The 14,203-nt window shown below is 33.6% G+C and overlaps 1 protein-coding gene across 13 annotated transcripts in view; it reads right to left on the reverse strand.

The window, feature by feature from the left end:
* Positions 1-14,203, reverse strand: part of rg (A kinase anchor protein rugose) — a 941,488-nt gene that overhangs the window by 354,662 nt on the left and 572,623 nt on the right. For 6 of the 13 annotated variants that reach the window (XM_089644594.1, XM_089644593.1, XM_089644598.1 and 3 more), the window contains 5 exons: positions 13,797-13,910; positions 6,668-6,890; positions 5,309-5,581; positions 4,043-4,278; positions 3,036-3,211 (listed from right to left, as the gene is read on the reverse strand). In XM_089644594.1, coding sequence (XP_089500720.1) covers positions 3,036-3,211; positions 4,043-4,278; positions 5,309-5,581; positions 6,668-6,890; positions 13,797-13,910 — 1,022 coding nt within the window. The remainder of the gene's footprint in view (positions 1-3,035; positions 3,212-4,042; positions 4,279-5,308; positions 5,582-6,667; positions 6,891-13,796; positions 13,911-14,203) is intronic. The other 7 variants (XM_089644601.1, XM_089644597.1, XM_089644602.1 and 4 more) reach the window with 2 other exon arrangements.

A 14,203-nucleotide genomic window follows, 5' to 3' on the forward strand; every position in this document is an offset into this window, starting at 1 on the left:
GTGTAATATTTTAAATTGAGCCGCTTTCAATAACAACCCTTATGTAGATGGCTTTAGAAGGTTTAAATTCCCGCTTAACACCATCCGCCTGTTTTGATTTATGCAAGAAAAAAACATGGCCAAAAGTGCCTTTTATTTTATTTTGTGGATGTTCAGGCATAAATATTTAATTTTTTTTCGATCATTTTATAAATAACTTAATTTGCCACATTATACAATAAAATCATAACCGAAAATGGATTCGTAAGTAGGAGATTTTGAACTTTAAAGCAGTTTTCATAGGCCTTTACATCATTTTTTTCTGGGCTTATAAAAAGACTTATCTAAAAAATACTCAATCATTTCAAAGGCCAAGATGTATTCTACTCGCAGTATTTAATTATAGCATCTGAAACATTTCTAGGCGACCAAATTTTAAAACTAAAAACACATGATTTTGTATTACTACGTATGGCATCGCCTTAATTGGGAATTGGTGAACACAGGTGTTGTTTAGGAAAGTCGATTCATAGACCCGCCAGTGTTGTCAGCGTAAGGGGATTTCTTTTTTATTTCATTGTCAATTTCAGCTTGGTTATCGACACAAATAATGAGCGCAACCGTGCTCGGGGAATCCATAAAAAAATCATTGTCAGTTAAGCGCTTGTTATATGCCAGCGGATTTTCTCAAACTGTCAAAATCTCTTCATTTTTTTGTCGCTAGAGGGCGGTAGTTGTACATTAATGAACTTGTCAAAATACAACGTCAAATGTGCGTCATGATCATGTCCCGCATCATCACGTACGCAATTGGAAATCGGAAATATTAAGTAAAACAAACAGCTTAGTAAAAAGGTATGACTTATTTGCAGAACCTACTATTTTGGTAAAGCATTTACTTTGACATTTTTTATAAATGTTTATCATTCACTTGCTGTTGTTAAATCTAATTAGATTTGAACGGCTTTTGGCTTTACGAATCGCATTTCAGAAACATTTCCTATACAAAGAAAGGTTGTTTTGCACGGTATTCGGAAACTCGTGGTATAAACGGTATAACTTGTGAATGAATCTACCTTTCATTTAAAGTCAATTTTGGGTTATGATATTTTTTATTTGAGCTTTCGTTTTCGAGAAAATCGAATGCGGATTCATTTGGTAGATTTATAAATTTTATATTTGATAGAATATCTATACATATTAATAATATTGACCTCGAAAAATAAAAGAAAGTTTTTTTTAAATTTATATATTTGTTAAATTATTCAGTGTTAACTAAACAATAATCTGTTTTAACCATGGCAGTATCGTGCAAGGCATACTAGTACTGTATCAAAATATAACTAGCCGTTGGAAATAATAGTTATATTCATTTAACGACCAACGCTATTGAAAAAAATTACGTCAATGGGTTTTAAATATAATACCTAAATACAAATATTATTCAACGAATCCACGATTCGACCTATTGTTTAAGATGTATTGACGCGTAATAAATATATGAAATGGTGAATCATTTAAATTTACTGAATTTAAAGTTACTGTTCTTTATACAAATAGAACGGCGACATATGCGCCTCACAATTTTTGCCGCATTTGGGTGTTTAAAATGTTACCTGGCTATTATAGACTTAGAGGCCTTGTGTTTTCTCGGTAGGGAAAAAATTGTTTCCTAAAAAACCCTTATTATTTGGAACTTTACAACACAATAAGTAGATAGAATATCTTTGATTTGACAAATTGTGAATGGTTACATGTGTATGCGCAGAAAGGTGATATAATCGTAAATTTACTTATAAAGTTTTTTTTGTCTGTTTAATCTAAAGATAAAAAAACGGTAATAAACTTGTTTACTCCTTATGTGAATACGCCTTACCATGTAAGGTCGGAATAGTGAAAAACTTGACATGTTATCACTTAAAATTGCCGATTTTACCAAACTAAAAATGATTTGGCGTGAGATGGTAATTTTTGGTTTGATTACCAAACGCGCTCACAACTGAGTCAGAGCGACAATGAATTCTCACACACACTTGCATAAAGGGCACGCAAATCAACATTGTGACGTTCGTGCTAACCGTTAGGAAAAGGTACGCACAACGCACATTGAATATTGCATTTTATTAGTTTCAAAGAATATGACAGTTCAAAAAATACAATGCGACAAATTTACGTGAAAAAAGAGTATTTGTGAGTACTTAGCGTTTTTGTAGCTTCCTAAAATTATTGCAATGCTTCAAGTGAGTCGGTATTCTACTTTTAGACCCAGAAATGAAACATTTTGATGGCATTTTAGAAATATATACGCCGTAAAACAAGGAGCGTATAGTCCCACTACCGCTCTCGGGGGCTTCTCACCCGTAATAAGTAAAACAGTGTAAATGTGTTGAAAATTTGGTGCAAGATGAAGTATTTATTTAATTGTTAATATCCACAGATATCATAACGATAATAAGAGGCCGTACTTCTACAGATGTGTGTATTATATACATATTTTAAATTAAAAATATAGTGTAAAGCCGTTATTAACGCGATAATCATACATCCAAGTTTTAAAAGTGGGTTGTATGGTGTATCAATGTTTTTATTTTTTATAGTCGAATGCCTACAACAACTACAAAAAAAATAGGCAGACTGAAAAATAATAGTCCATTAATTGGTATTAAAAAATATGAAGTCTGAGAATGACATACCAAAGGTAGTATTAAGCCGTTTTAGGGAGCCGTTTTCCAGAAAATCACCATTATGCCCTATAACCCACTCTTAAGCCTATGGATCGAATTTTGTCAAGTTATTGATTTGACCGTATTAGAACTCAGAACATGATAAAATAATAGGTTAGGTTAGGTTAGGTTTGTTTGTTCTTTTTCGTCACTTTTCTTCGATGTTTTGTTTTGTCATGGATCCATAAAAAAAAAATTGTTTTATTATTATTATTTATTTTTATATTAACTCCACACAGGAGGCCCTGAAGAAAATAATTTCCCTCAGGGCCTATGTCATCTTTGGGGATGCTGTGTGGAGCCATTTAAGTAAAATATGACAGCTTTACTTACTTTGGTTCAGTTTGTTCCGCAACACCCCAAGCGCCGTGTTTATTGGACATGATGTGGCGCACCTTCTCGAGCAGTCTACATGCTATGACCCCGTCCCTGCGGCGGGCGGCTGATATTAGGTGGTCACACATGCGCTCCTCCTCTGTGCGCTCCAGGACTGTCGACGCGCACTGTGACTGGAACAAAATGGAGAGCCATATGAAACAATTATAAACATTAGTAATTCTCAATATATTTCCTTTCTATATTATTACATTTCAATGGTAGTTAGTCCCAGAATTTCTGCACTGAAATAAATACTGACTTCTAGTATTACGTTGTGGAATCCGAAAGCTTATCAATTCTAGCAATACCGGACTATCAACTAAATCATTTAGAATTTTATATAGAAGTACCAAGTCAGTGAAAATTTTTCTGTCTGACAATTTGAGCATATTTATATAATTTAACAGAGTGTTGTAGTTCAACATAATAGCTGGAAAACCCATTTTAAAATTTATAAAATGTAAGAAATTGTTTTGTATTCTTTCAACAGCTTGTAAACGTATACATATTATAATGTGGGTTCCAGACAAGAGAATTGTACTCAAGTTACTTCTTACATAGGCAAAATATAACAATTTAATACACTTTAATATAGTTAAAATTTTTGATAAGCCTAGTTATAAATCCCAACATTTTTAAGCCCTTATTAGAGATTTTTGTTATGTGGTTAACAAATGAAAGGTTTGTTTGAAAAGTCTTTGATTTGTGTTAATATCCCAAGATCATTGTTATCTATGTTGTAATAAAAAATCACTGGATTTTTTATTCAAGAAAATCTAACTACTTTAGACACAATAACAGTTAACGGTCCACGATAAACACCATTTCTCAACTAATTTCAGCTTTCGATCAAGGTGTGATCAGTTGTCAAGCATAATTGACTTGTTAAATATTAAACTAATAGAAAAAAAGGCCCCGATTGACAATTTGATGGTTATCAAATTTAACAAATGCAAACAAACCTCAAAGTCTGCATGCTTCAAAACATCATCAGCTCTCATCCGGTTAAGGATAAATTCGGCTTCATTGGCAACCCGCACAATGTGGTCCTTCATGGCATGTGACAGGAGACGCCCTTCATTAATCAGCTCGATGAAGGCCAATCCAGCATGCTTCTGGAGGGAGTTCTGCCACTCCTGGGAACAGAGGAGCATCACCAGCTCCACCACTGATGTGCTGTTCTTGAAAGTTGTCAGACCTGGAAATAGAAATGTATTTAATTTTGTGGAATTAAGGAAAAAAATTTTTGTGATAAGCGAAAATTGATGTGATATTGCATTTGTTAAAATATTTTGGCTTCTTTGTTCAAATGGTGAAAATAGACTCGTACAATCAGTGGTAGAACTTTTAAAAGAATTACTGAGCATTTGAAAACAAACAAATTGTAAGACAGTATATAATATGTACAGTAATACAATCGGGAAACTGGTGAATGTGCATCATATAGTTTGGGGTCGATTTTGTGGTATATATAACTTTTTTAATTTTAGCTTTTGTTTTTGACTAAATCAAGTGCGAAGATGGATTTTTTTTATTCTAATTCGGAAAAAAATGGTCACTTGGGGGTTAATATCAACTGTTTAACGCCCTATAAAGATTTTTAACGCTTTATGTAGATGAAAAAACATAAAATTTATAAAAAATTTGGGTGTATATTGTAAGTTACATTCACTAGTTTCTCGGTCGTACTACGAGTTTCCGGACATCTTGTATATTATTACTAAGGATAATATGATGTATAATTGGGTTAAAGACAAATATTTCAATAAAATAATGATTCATACCCAGGTATTGTTTCATCTCAAATACACATATTGTCAAACCACAAAGCGATAGCCTTTTGATTGAATCAAGTAGGGCAGGTATAATGTATAGGTGACATTGTACTTATAAACCCTTTGGAATAGCAATTTTCATTTGTGTATTACCAATGATCAACTAATAAAATTTCAGCAATTTATTGATGGAAATGGATGATGGAAATCCCTATAACATGAACTGAGGGTTTATGAATGGATTCTCACTCTAGACGTATGTAGGAAAATTCATCAGTAATAAAGACAGTTGTTGTGTAAAAAGTATTCCAAAGATAAATGTGTTTAAAACTGTAGTGTAAGCTGATTGTCAAATTTAACAAGCGTGCTTGATGATGTTCTAAAGCGTGCCTCTTTTAAGTGCCGAAGCCCGCTAAAAAACCATTAGTGTTCCGAGACAGATCAATGTCCCACCTTTACCCTCCATCAGCAGCTCCTGACCGTGGCTGCCCACCAGCGTCTTGCTTAGGAAGGGCGCAAAGTCCACCATGATCTCTCGGAGCAGGGGGCACACTGGGCCCAGGGCAGTTTCCAGTTTCTGCGTCAGGTTGGACTCGCGGTTGTGCGAGGACTCCTGGGGGGGCACCAGATTGGGCAGGGGAGCCGCGTGGTGGGGGTGGGGGCGCATGGGGCGCGTGGGGGCGTGCGGGAGAGGGGGCTCGGCGCGGGGGTGCTTCTCCGAGTGGTCTGGAACAAATATAATATTGGTTAATACATACTGCATCAAAAATACTAATTTCGGTTGTCTGAGAGTGAAATATTAGTCCTGCGTGAAATTTGGTTACATGAACTCAAATTTTTTGACATTTTCTAAATTGGAATCAGTTGTTTGAAAAATTCAGTCAGGCGATAAAGTAGGTTCCTACCTATAATATAACATTTAAACATAAAATTATTTTAATTGGCATTTTTAAAATTGAACTCATTTGTCAAGAATTCAGAATATCCCATGATTTTTTCACTTCTGCGCTAATAAATACATTCATAAAATAGGGTTCCATATCAAAACATCGAAAAAAAAGTTAAGAAAATGAACAAAGAACAAACGAAAATTAAACCTTACCTAACTCTTTCTTTCATCGTGTTCTCTTTTGACAGTTACATTAAAATAGAATACCAACTGACTAATTAAAAATCCTTGATTCATTTAAACTCAAACATTCTCATGAAATGACTTGTCTCAAATATTTGAATCACTACTTCATGCTACGTCTTCCTGGGATGCCAATAGACTTATTAAATTTAATTGTGATGACTAGAAAATGAAGATTTTGTTGAGTCAGACCTACAAACAACCAATCCATATTCTATTCTACTGAAGGTCGGCCCTGAGCCAACACGGCGCTTGGCGCCAGTAAAATTTTGACACCCTTGTCAAAACCAATATATGCCTAGGTGATTTTTATTTTTGTGTTTTCATTTTTGTGAAAAATAATTTCAAGGGCTATGTGTTAGGACTGTTAGGTATAACAAATTATAATCTTGAAAATTCAGCGCCTGGAGCAGACTGCTCCAATTGCGCCCACATAGGGCTGGCCGTATTTCTACGTTAAGTTCACAAAATCAGAATCTTATATTTGGGCATTTTCAAGAGATTGGTAAAAATTATTCAAAATATTTTAAAAATGAGAGATATGAGGAGATAACCTAATTTGTCGAAAATTTTTCCAAACTTGGAATTTGGTTCAGGGCTGGAAGTGCTCATAGAATAGAAGTACAGATACTCTGATGTCCCTTTGAAAATTGAGAATAACACCGATTACTTAAACTTACCATCATGAATGTTTCCTTCTTGATCCCTGACAGTGTGCATATTTCCCCTGTGTTCTCCCATATCGGTATCCTCATTAAGGTTGACATCAGTCCAGGACTCATCATTGCTGGCTGCCTGCTTGTTGTCATCGAGCATGATCTCGCTGGACGTCTCCATGTCATTATTTGTTGTCTCCGTCGAGTTAAGGTTGACCGACGCGACGTCTTCAATGGAATCCACACTCTAGTGGATTAAAAATTCATATAACACTTCGCAAGATATAATATTAAGAGGTTTTACAGGGAAATATTTGAATATATGGTCTATTTGGAATGTTGGGTAATCTTGTTTAAATTGCAAATATGTGTCAACTTTTTGCAAAAATATTTTTTAACCTATGCAAAGTCAACAGAAAATCCTCAAAAACCTTCAGAGAGGCTATATTCATGAAATAAAGTGGAATTAAAACTGTTTTAGTTTGTTTTTGTTCATATATAGTAGGGTGGATCGATTTTTTGTTTTTATGTTTTTCTTAGCAGCGGGGTGTGGAATGGATGCTCTATGGGGATACCTTTAAAAGTCATTATGACAGCATTAAGATATTTCGAGTGCAAGTACTGCCCCAAGTCGATTCAAATTTTTAAAAAATAGCGTGAAACTAGAAAAAGAAGGGTTTAATCTTTGCTCAATAAAAGTAGTTAAAATATAAAAAAAATAACTTTTCATTTACTAATAATATTATCTACTAATCAAGAAACAATAAAAGTACCATTGCTACACAAAAAAATCACAAACACTGTTTAAAAATATAGTCAAAAATCATAAAAGTTATTGTATTTTATAGTCCTTCTTCGAATTCAATACTGGCATTATACGACAAGATTCTAGCTTATTTTGTATACACCCTTCACGTCTTTCAAGGCCGCAAACAGCAGAACATGATGCCGTTACCACTTTGATGCATCTTTCCGTGGCTTGCGTGTGACAGGGCATCAATCGGAACCTACACAAAATGTTGAATTCGATAATTTTGTGGTCTGCAATGGCATCAATTATTGTCTCGCTAGATATCATTTTTGTAAGAGGTGCTTCTGATGTTTTTTCCCAGTAGATCAAGTCAATATAGTCTTCTGCGTTGAAATTAAAAGTAGGTAGCTTAAATACTCTTATTGGAGAGAACCCCAACGTTCTTGGAATCCGTCTGAGAGCCAACTCTCTAATGTCTGTCTTCGTTCGTCGTTTAAGATACTAATAAGTATATTTTCGATTGGCCAAAATACCCTTTGCGTTGAATTATGGGATCTACCACCTTTTTCAAATGCTCTGGAAGGTAACGAGACAATTTTATGGTTTCGTGGAGGTGTCTTGCCGGTTGAAATGTGCTCTTGGTTGTCTTAAAGGCTGTGTTTTTATTTTAAACCACATCGGAGCATACACTCTTAGCACAAATTCAGTCAATATCACCTGATTTCTGTTGGATTCTTGGTTGATGTGTAAAGTCGGAGAATAGTATTGGCTGTTGTTAACCAACGCGAATGACAGATTTTACCCGGATTTCTTTTCGTTAAGTTTTCATTACATTGTCCTTCGGCGATTGCTCGGCACATTTCCAATAAATAAAGCTGGTCTGTGCTGAGGTCGTCACGGGATTTTGTAATTTCATAAGTAAGGTTCATAGGTAAGTTGCATTCTATTGCTTGAAATTCTATCACGGGAAGATGTTCACAGTTCTTGAGTAACTTTCCTTGTTAGCCGCTAAAGCTTCTAGGACCTGTTGTCGTTCCATCAAGATATTTGAAAAGGTGCCTCAAACTTAACTCATTAGCATGTAACTGACAGACCAACCACTGAAGTGGACGATGGAGTTTTCCTTCAACAAGTCGAATAATGCCAGACTTAGTTCCATTATTAACTGCTGTTCCGTCACATCCGATAGCCACGATGCACGCTAAATCAATGGATTTTGCCACAAAATATGCAAACAATTTGTGAGCTATTGTTTTAGCATCACCGAACTTAACGCCCATGTGGCCAATGTATTGTGAGCTAGGTTCTTTCAAAGACTGATATGTTCTTCTATCACAACTTTTCTGCGTCCATCCTCCATGATTAATGTTTTATCTTTTGGCCGCCAAACGATATGCAAATGCACAAATAAAAATGGGGCTGGTTGATGGCAGTCAGAGTGGTCCTAGTTTTGGCACGAGCACTTCGAATCTTATTACGATCGATCACGTTTGTTAGATTATCTGTTCACTAATCACTAATCCAATATTTTGCAATGTAGCGCAGACGATGGCAGCACCTGCCTGATCAGAAATACTGTATCGATCCAATGTTCTGGATACAACAGATAGTCCACTGTCTGTTGGATTTATAACATAAGAAGAAGGAGTAGATGAAGCAAAGTAATGTTGGTCAGTTGGAAGATCAACGTTAGTAAAATTTGAAACTGTACTGCGAGATATGGACGGTTGATCTAAAGATGCGCGGTGCGCGAGCGAGGCGCGAGAAAGTGGACTCGGCAATTTGTCAAATTTTCGCGGAAAAATAAATATTATCACATTTTTTTAATATTATTAAATAGGGCGCGGCAATTTTTATTCATTATGAAATGTAAAAGTAAAAATTAAAGTATTAATGTTGACACAAAACTGTTTTATAAAGGGACAATTTTTTACCAGATTTTAAATAATTCAACTGCTTTGGGGCAGTACTTGCTATCAAAATTTTAAATTGATATTTTGTATGCTTAATTGTATGAACCTAGAGCATCTATTCCGCACCCCGCGAAAACTAATTTATAAAAAAAAAAAAATTCCATACAATGGCGATCCACCCTAATATATAGTTTTCAAAGTAAAAAGGTTAAAATCGCATCGCAAAAGTCTAGCAAATTTCAGTTCTAATAAAAAATGTTCTCATGTGAATGATCTGTTCATTACAGGTTAAAGTAGAGAAAAAAGTGATTTTACCACCATTTTATGATGTACATGAAATACTATTATGATCAGCATTTTATTATATTCTTATGTTGCAAAAACTCTGTAACTAGCATACAAGGTACCAAGCACATCGATAAGTTTTATGGACAATATAGTGGTTATTTGATAACATTCCTGAGCACAACAACAGATCGCCAACGAACAGATACATAGTAGTTAAAGTCAACTAAATCCGCTTAATTTAGTCAATTTGAACAGTTGTTGTTCGTTGGCGACCTGCAGTTGTGCTTTGGAATGTTGACAAATAACCAATATAGTTGATAAAACTTTTATCGATGTTTTAGTGTTAAGTGCCCAGCACACATTTCATTTAAGGCGAGCAAATTAAGAAGTCAATTCATAACTTTTACATTGGAAAAACTATGTTATCGTATCTAGCTGTTACTGGGATATAACAAATCATGAAATTTATAGACAAGTAGTAAAATTATTCCTAACGTAGGGAATTTATCTCTCAAATACGTAAAACTCAATAGTTAAGAGGGATATTCAGGTGGACTTAGGTTGGGTATTTCAAACTGCTTCACATTTGATGGCCATCTAATCGACAATCAGTGCAGTTTTGAATTTTTGGCATTTGAACGGGTGCCAATTCTTTGCCTGTTTTAGCTTCGGTGGTCAGCTTAAAAGCACAACAATATGACTATAATGCTTGACAGCTGATCACAAACTGAGCAAAGGAGCCGAGAATCAGCGTTTTACGAGGGTCGTTCAAATGCCAAATAAAAAAAGGTGCTGATCGTCGATTTGATTGTTATGAAATGTGATGGAGTTTGAAATAGACAATTTTAAAATAAAATAATCTTCTCTTTTTGTCACAATTTGTATGTACAGAAAAGTGGGTCACGGTTAATACACACTTAAAAAAAAAAACAGAAGAAGTAAGTATTTTTGTTTCTAGAAATGGAAAATAATGCATTTTAATAGTTATTTCATTCAAATTAATATCGATCATTCACTAGGCGCCATTGTAATTGATGTTAATGTTTTAAGGTTAGTTTTTTTCTTCTCTTATTTAATCCAAAATATGAACCTAAGAACCGAAAATAGGTTTTTAGGTTCTTAGTTGGGGGTTTAATTTAAAAATTCACCTAAAAATTTTTTTTAATTTTATTATGTCAAAACATGGCGTGAAGAAATGATGTCGAACTAAACATCTGAAAAAAATTTATATTCTTTTTTCGGTTACTGAAATAGTCGTTTCTCGTTTTCTAACTGATACAAAGTGTTTTTAAAATAAACCGTGTCCAACTTTTCTGCATATTAACCAAAGATTTTTCTGACCTAAAAGGGTTATGGGCTCTATTTTCACATTTAGAAATAAAGTGTGATCAAAATTCATTCTTACTAAGTAATGTTATTTTTAGATTTCAATTGTAATAAGATATTCCGAAAAGCAAAATAATCTAGGCTCAGATTATCAGGACTCAAACATTTGATGTTTATATAAAGTGGATACCGAAATACTAGTTCAGACGTGTAACAATGTTATTAAGGTGTTATCAATGTGGTACATCACAATTTAGTGCATTTTAAAATGTGATCTTCATAATATTTCAATGCATGTGATGTGTGTTTCTATTGTAAATATATAATAACATATTTATGCACAATTGTAATAAAAACATTTAAGGTTATACACAACATTCGTTATAATCTATGAGTTCGTAGATGGCTTTAATTAAAATAGACTTTTTGCAAGTTATTTTAATAAAATAATTAAATTAATGCCATCTATGAATGCGTAGATTATAATGTACGTTACATTTACCCTTAAATGTCTCATCATAATATGAGTTTACTACACAGCAAATTTGCATAGAAAAATTCACACTTGAGTCAAATGTTCATTGTTTTATGTACGTAATTATAATTCAAAATAAAATAATTCATAATTTAAATGTAATTTATACACAGGTATTAGTGACCAGTATTTTGTGCATTTTATTTAACAATTTATTGTCCAGAAAACTTTTTTCAGAAAAAAAAAACATCAGAGGTTCACAATCCTTGCAACCCACAACCATTATTGATGTATGCACATGAAGGAGAAAGGATTTTTTGATATTTTAGAAGATTTTTCCTTTCAGAATTTTTTTTTTAAATTATAAGATAAATAGTGTTATTTTTGTTGTTCTTTGTGATAAAGTGAAATTGATTCCATGATATTTAATCAAATGACAATTAAACACACCTTTAAAAAGTGATACAGAGTCATTAAAAGTGATGAAACAAAAACTAGGTTAAATAGTTACGTATGTAACCTAGTTTTTGTTTCATCACTTTTCATGACTTCATAACACTTTTTGTTGGTGTGTTGAACTATCATTTTGATGAGATCACCGGTCACTGTATATGTTTATATGTTACTATCCATTGTGTGTTTATCTGATTATATAATGTACTTGATATAAAAAAACTGTCTTTGTCTGACTCTTCTTTCATAAAAGTGTCAAATCTTGTCAAGAAAGGGGCAAAAAATCAGCTATTTTATTTGCTTATACTTTTAGAAACAAATAATGCATCAATGTCTAAATAACTCATTACCTTAGACTAAAAACGGTAATATCTGACATTGGTCTGAGGTAATGAGCTCTAGGGATGGGTATTGTCAGATGAAACCGTATTTTCCTAAGGATCTGTCAAGAACAGATTGTTAGCCGCACAGTTTGTGAGAACCTCTGAATTTCATGACCAAAATAAATTAAAAATTTTTTAAAAACTTTATCAAACATGTGTCGATGTAATAAAACCACAATATCTTCATAAATCAATAATTCAAAAGCATATTGTAAAAAGAATATGATAAAAGCATGCATTGATTGTGTGAGTCCTACTAAATGTTGTGTAGTAATATAATAATTCATAAAATTTCTACCAAAGCTCTAACTAAAGTTATTGCATTAATTTAATACTTGCTATCTCTTGGTGTCACACAGTAATACGAATGGTTACAAGTCAGTGCATAGAAAAAAATTGACATTTTATACAAACCAATGTTAAAAATTTAATAGTCGGTCTTGTTAATTGCACTTTTTGCGTAGTGGGCTGGAGAAAAAATTACACATTAAGCTGTGAGTACAAAATGTGTGGAAAAAACATCGATCAGTGTGGCTTGGTGGACATATTATATAAGTGGCTACTCACCCGTGGAACCTTAGGCATTATTCACAGCCATATATGTTGTTAGAAATATCTTAAATTAGTACTAAAAATATGTGTGAATGATGTGTTTCAGAACAATCTTCACATGAAGCAGCTTTCTGCATTATGTGCTTGTAAAAATGAACAATTTAAGGATTCTAATAGTACCCAGTTTTTCTCAAAAATTACTAGTGTTTTTTTGGAATATGTATTTAGAAAAGAAAGATACAAATTAAAAGTTTGAGAGGCAGAATTTTTTGTGGGATTCTGTTTCTATACACAGTGTTCAGAAACTCGTAGTACAAGCAGAAAATCAGTGAATCTACATCACATTGGGGGTCGATTTTTATTTGAATTTTACATTTTTCAAGTAAATCGAATTTGAAGCTGAATTTTTTTTCAGAACAAACTGTGGAGCAAACTTGTAGAAACTCATCGCGTGCGTGTGCGTTAGCCCCAGCTCTTTTATTGAGTTATTCTGGACTAACTGCAGTCCCCGGCGATGCCTGGATTTTACAGACTTTTTCGAAATCAGATGAAGACAGTGATGCTTAAATGTTTAATTTGCAAAATTTCATCAATAAGTATCAAAAATTTGGCTTAAAAAGTGGTAATATGGGATGGGGATGGTTTTTTGAAATCTCATGTCAGTGGCCTTCCTCCTGTTTTGAAGGTAAAGTGTATAAAATTTCATCAATCTCTGAATAAAACTGTAAATTTACATAAAAACAAACCCTCCACAGACTGTTAATATAAAATAGATACATAGATAGATTGAAGATCAAGCTTTTACTATAAAATTTCTTCCATAAAACTATTATGTATTAAAATATTTAAAACATTACGACTAACAAGAGAGTCATTATGTGATTATTATAAGGAATATTCATCAGTGTGTGTGTGTGTTTTTATAACAACATAGCTGTGTGAGAGTGTGTGAGTTGAAGCATCCATCTGCGAATGGAAGCCAGAGTGACCTAACCTTACTCACAAAACTAACCTTTGTTGGGTTGACCTTCGTGTTGAGCGAAGATTGATATAACGGTTGCTCCCTCGCATCTCCCGTCACCGTCGGCGCTACAGGAATCTTCTTTTCTTCAACCGTTTCCGCCTTCTTGACAGATGTACGTAAAAACAAATAAACGGGAAAAATGATAATGAAAAATCAAACGAGGAAGGTGTCCAGGTTATTCAAAGGTTGGAATGGACAGGTAGAAAGGTAGGTTAGAAAGAAGACCATAAAAGAATGAGAAAAAACAACAAACACACAATCAAAAAAACTTTACAGACAACAAACACAGAAGAATGTAAATTATAAAAAGACGGGATTTAGATTTAGGTTGAGTTATAAGGAAACAAAACTTACAACGCACACAGATTACAATATTATTGTTCAAATAACATACA

Source organism: Hesperophylax consimilis, chromosome 21, assembly GCF_061612785.1.
Source record: "Hesperophylax consimilis isolate HC1 chromosome 21, BYU_Hcon_1.0, whole genome shotgun sequence".
NCBI classification, from domain to species: Eukaryota; Metazoa; Arthropoda; class Insecta; order Trichoptera; family Limnephilidae; genus Hesperophylax; species Hesperophylax consimilis.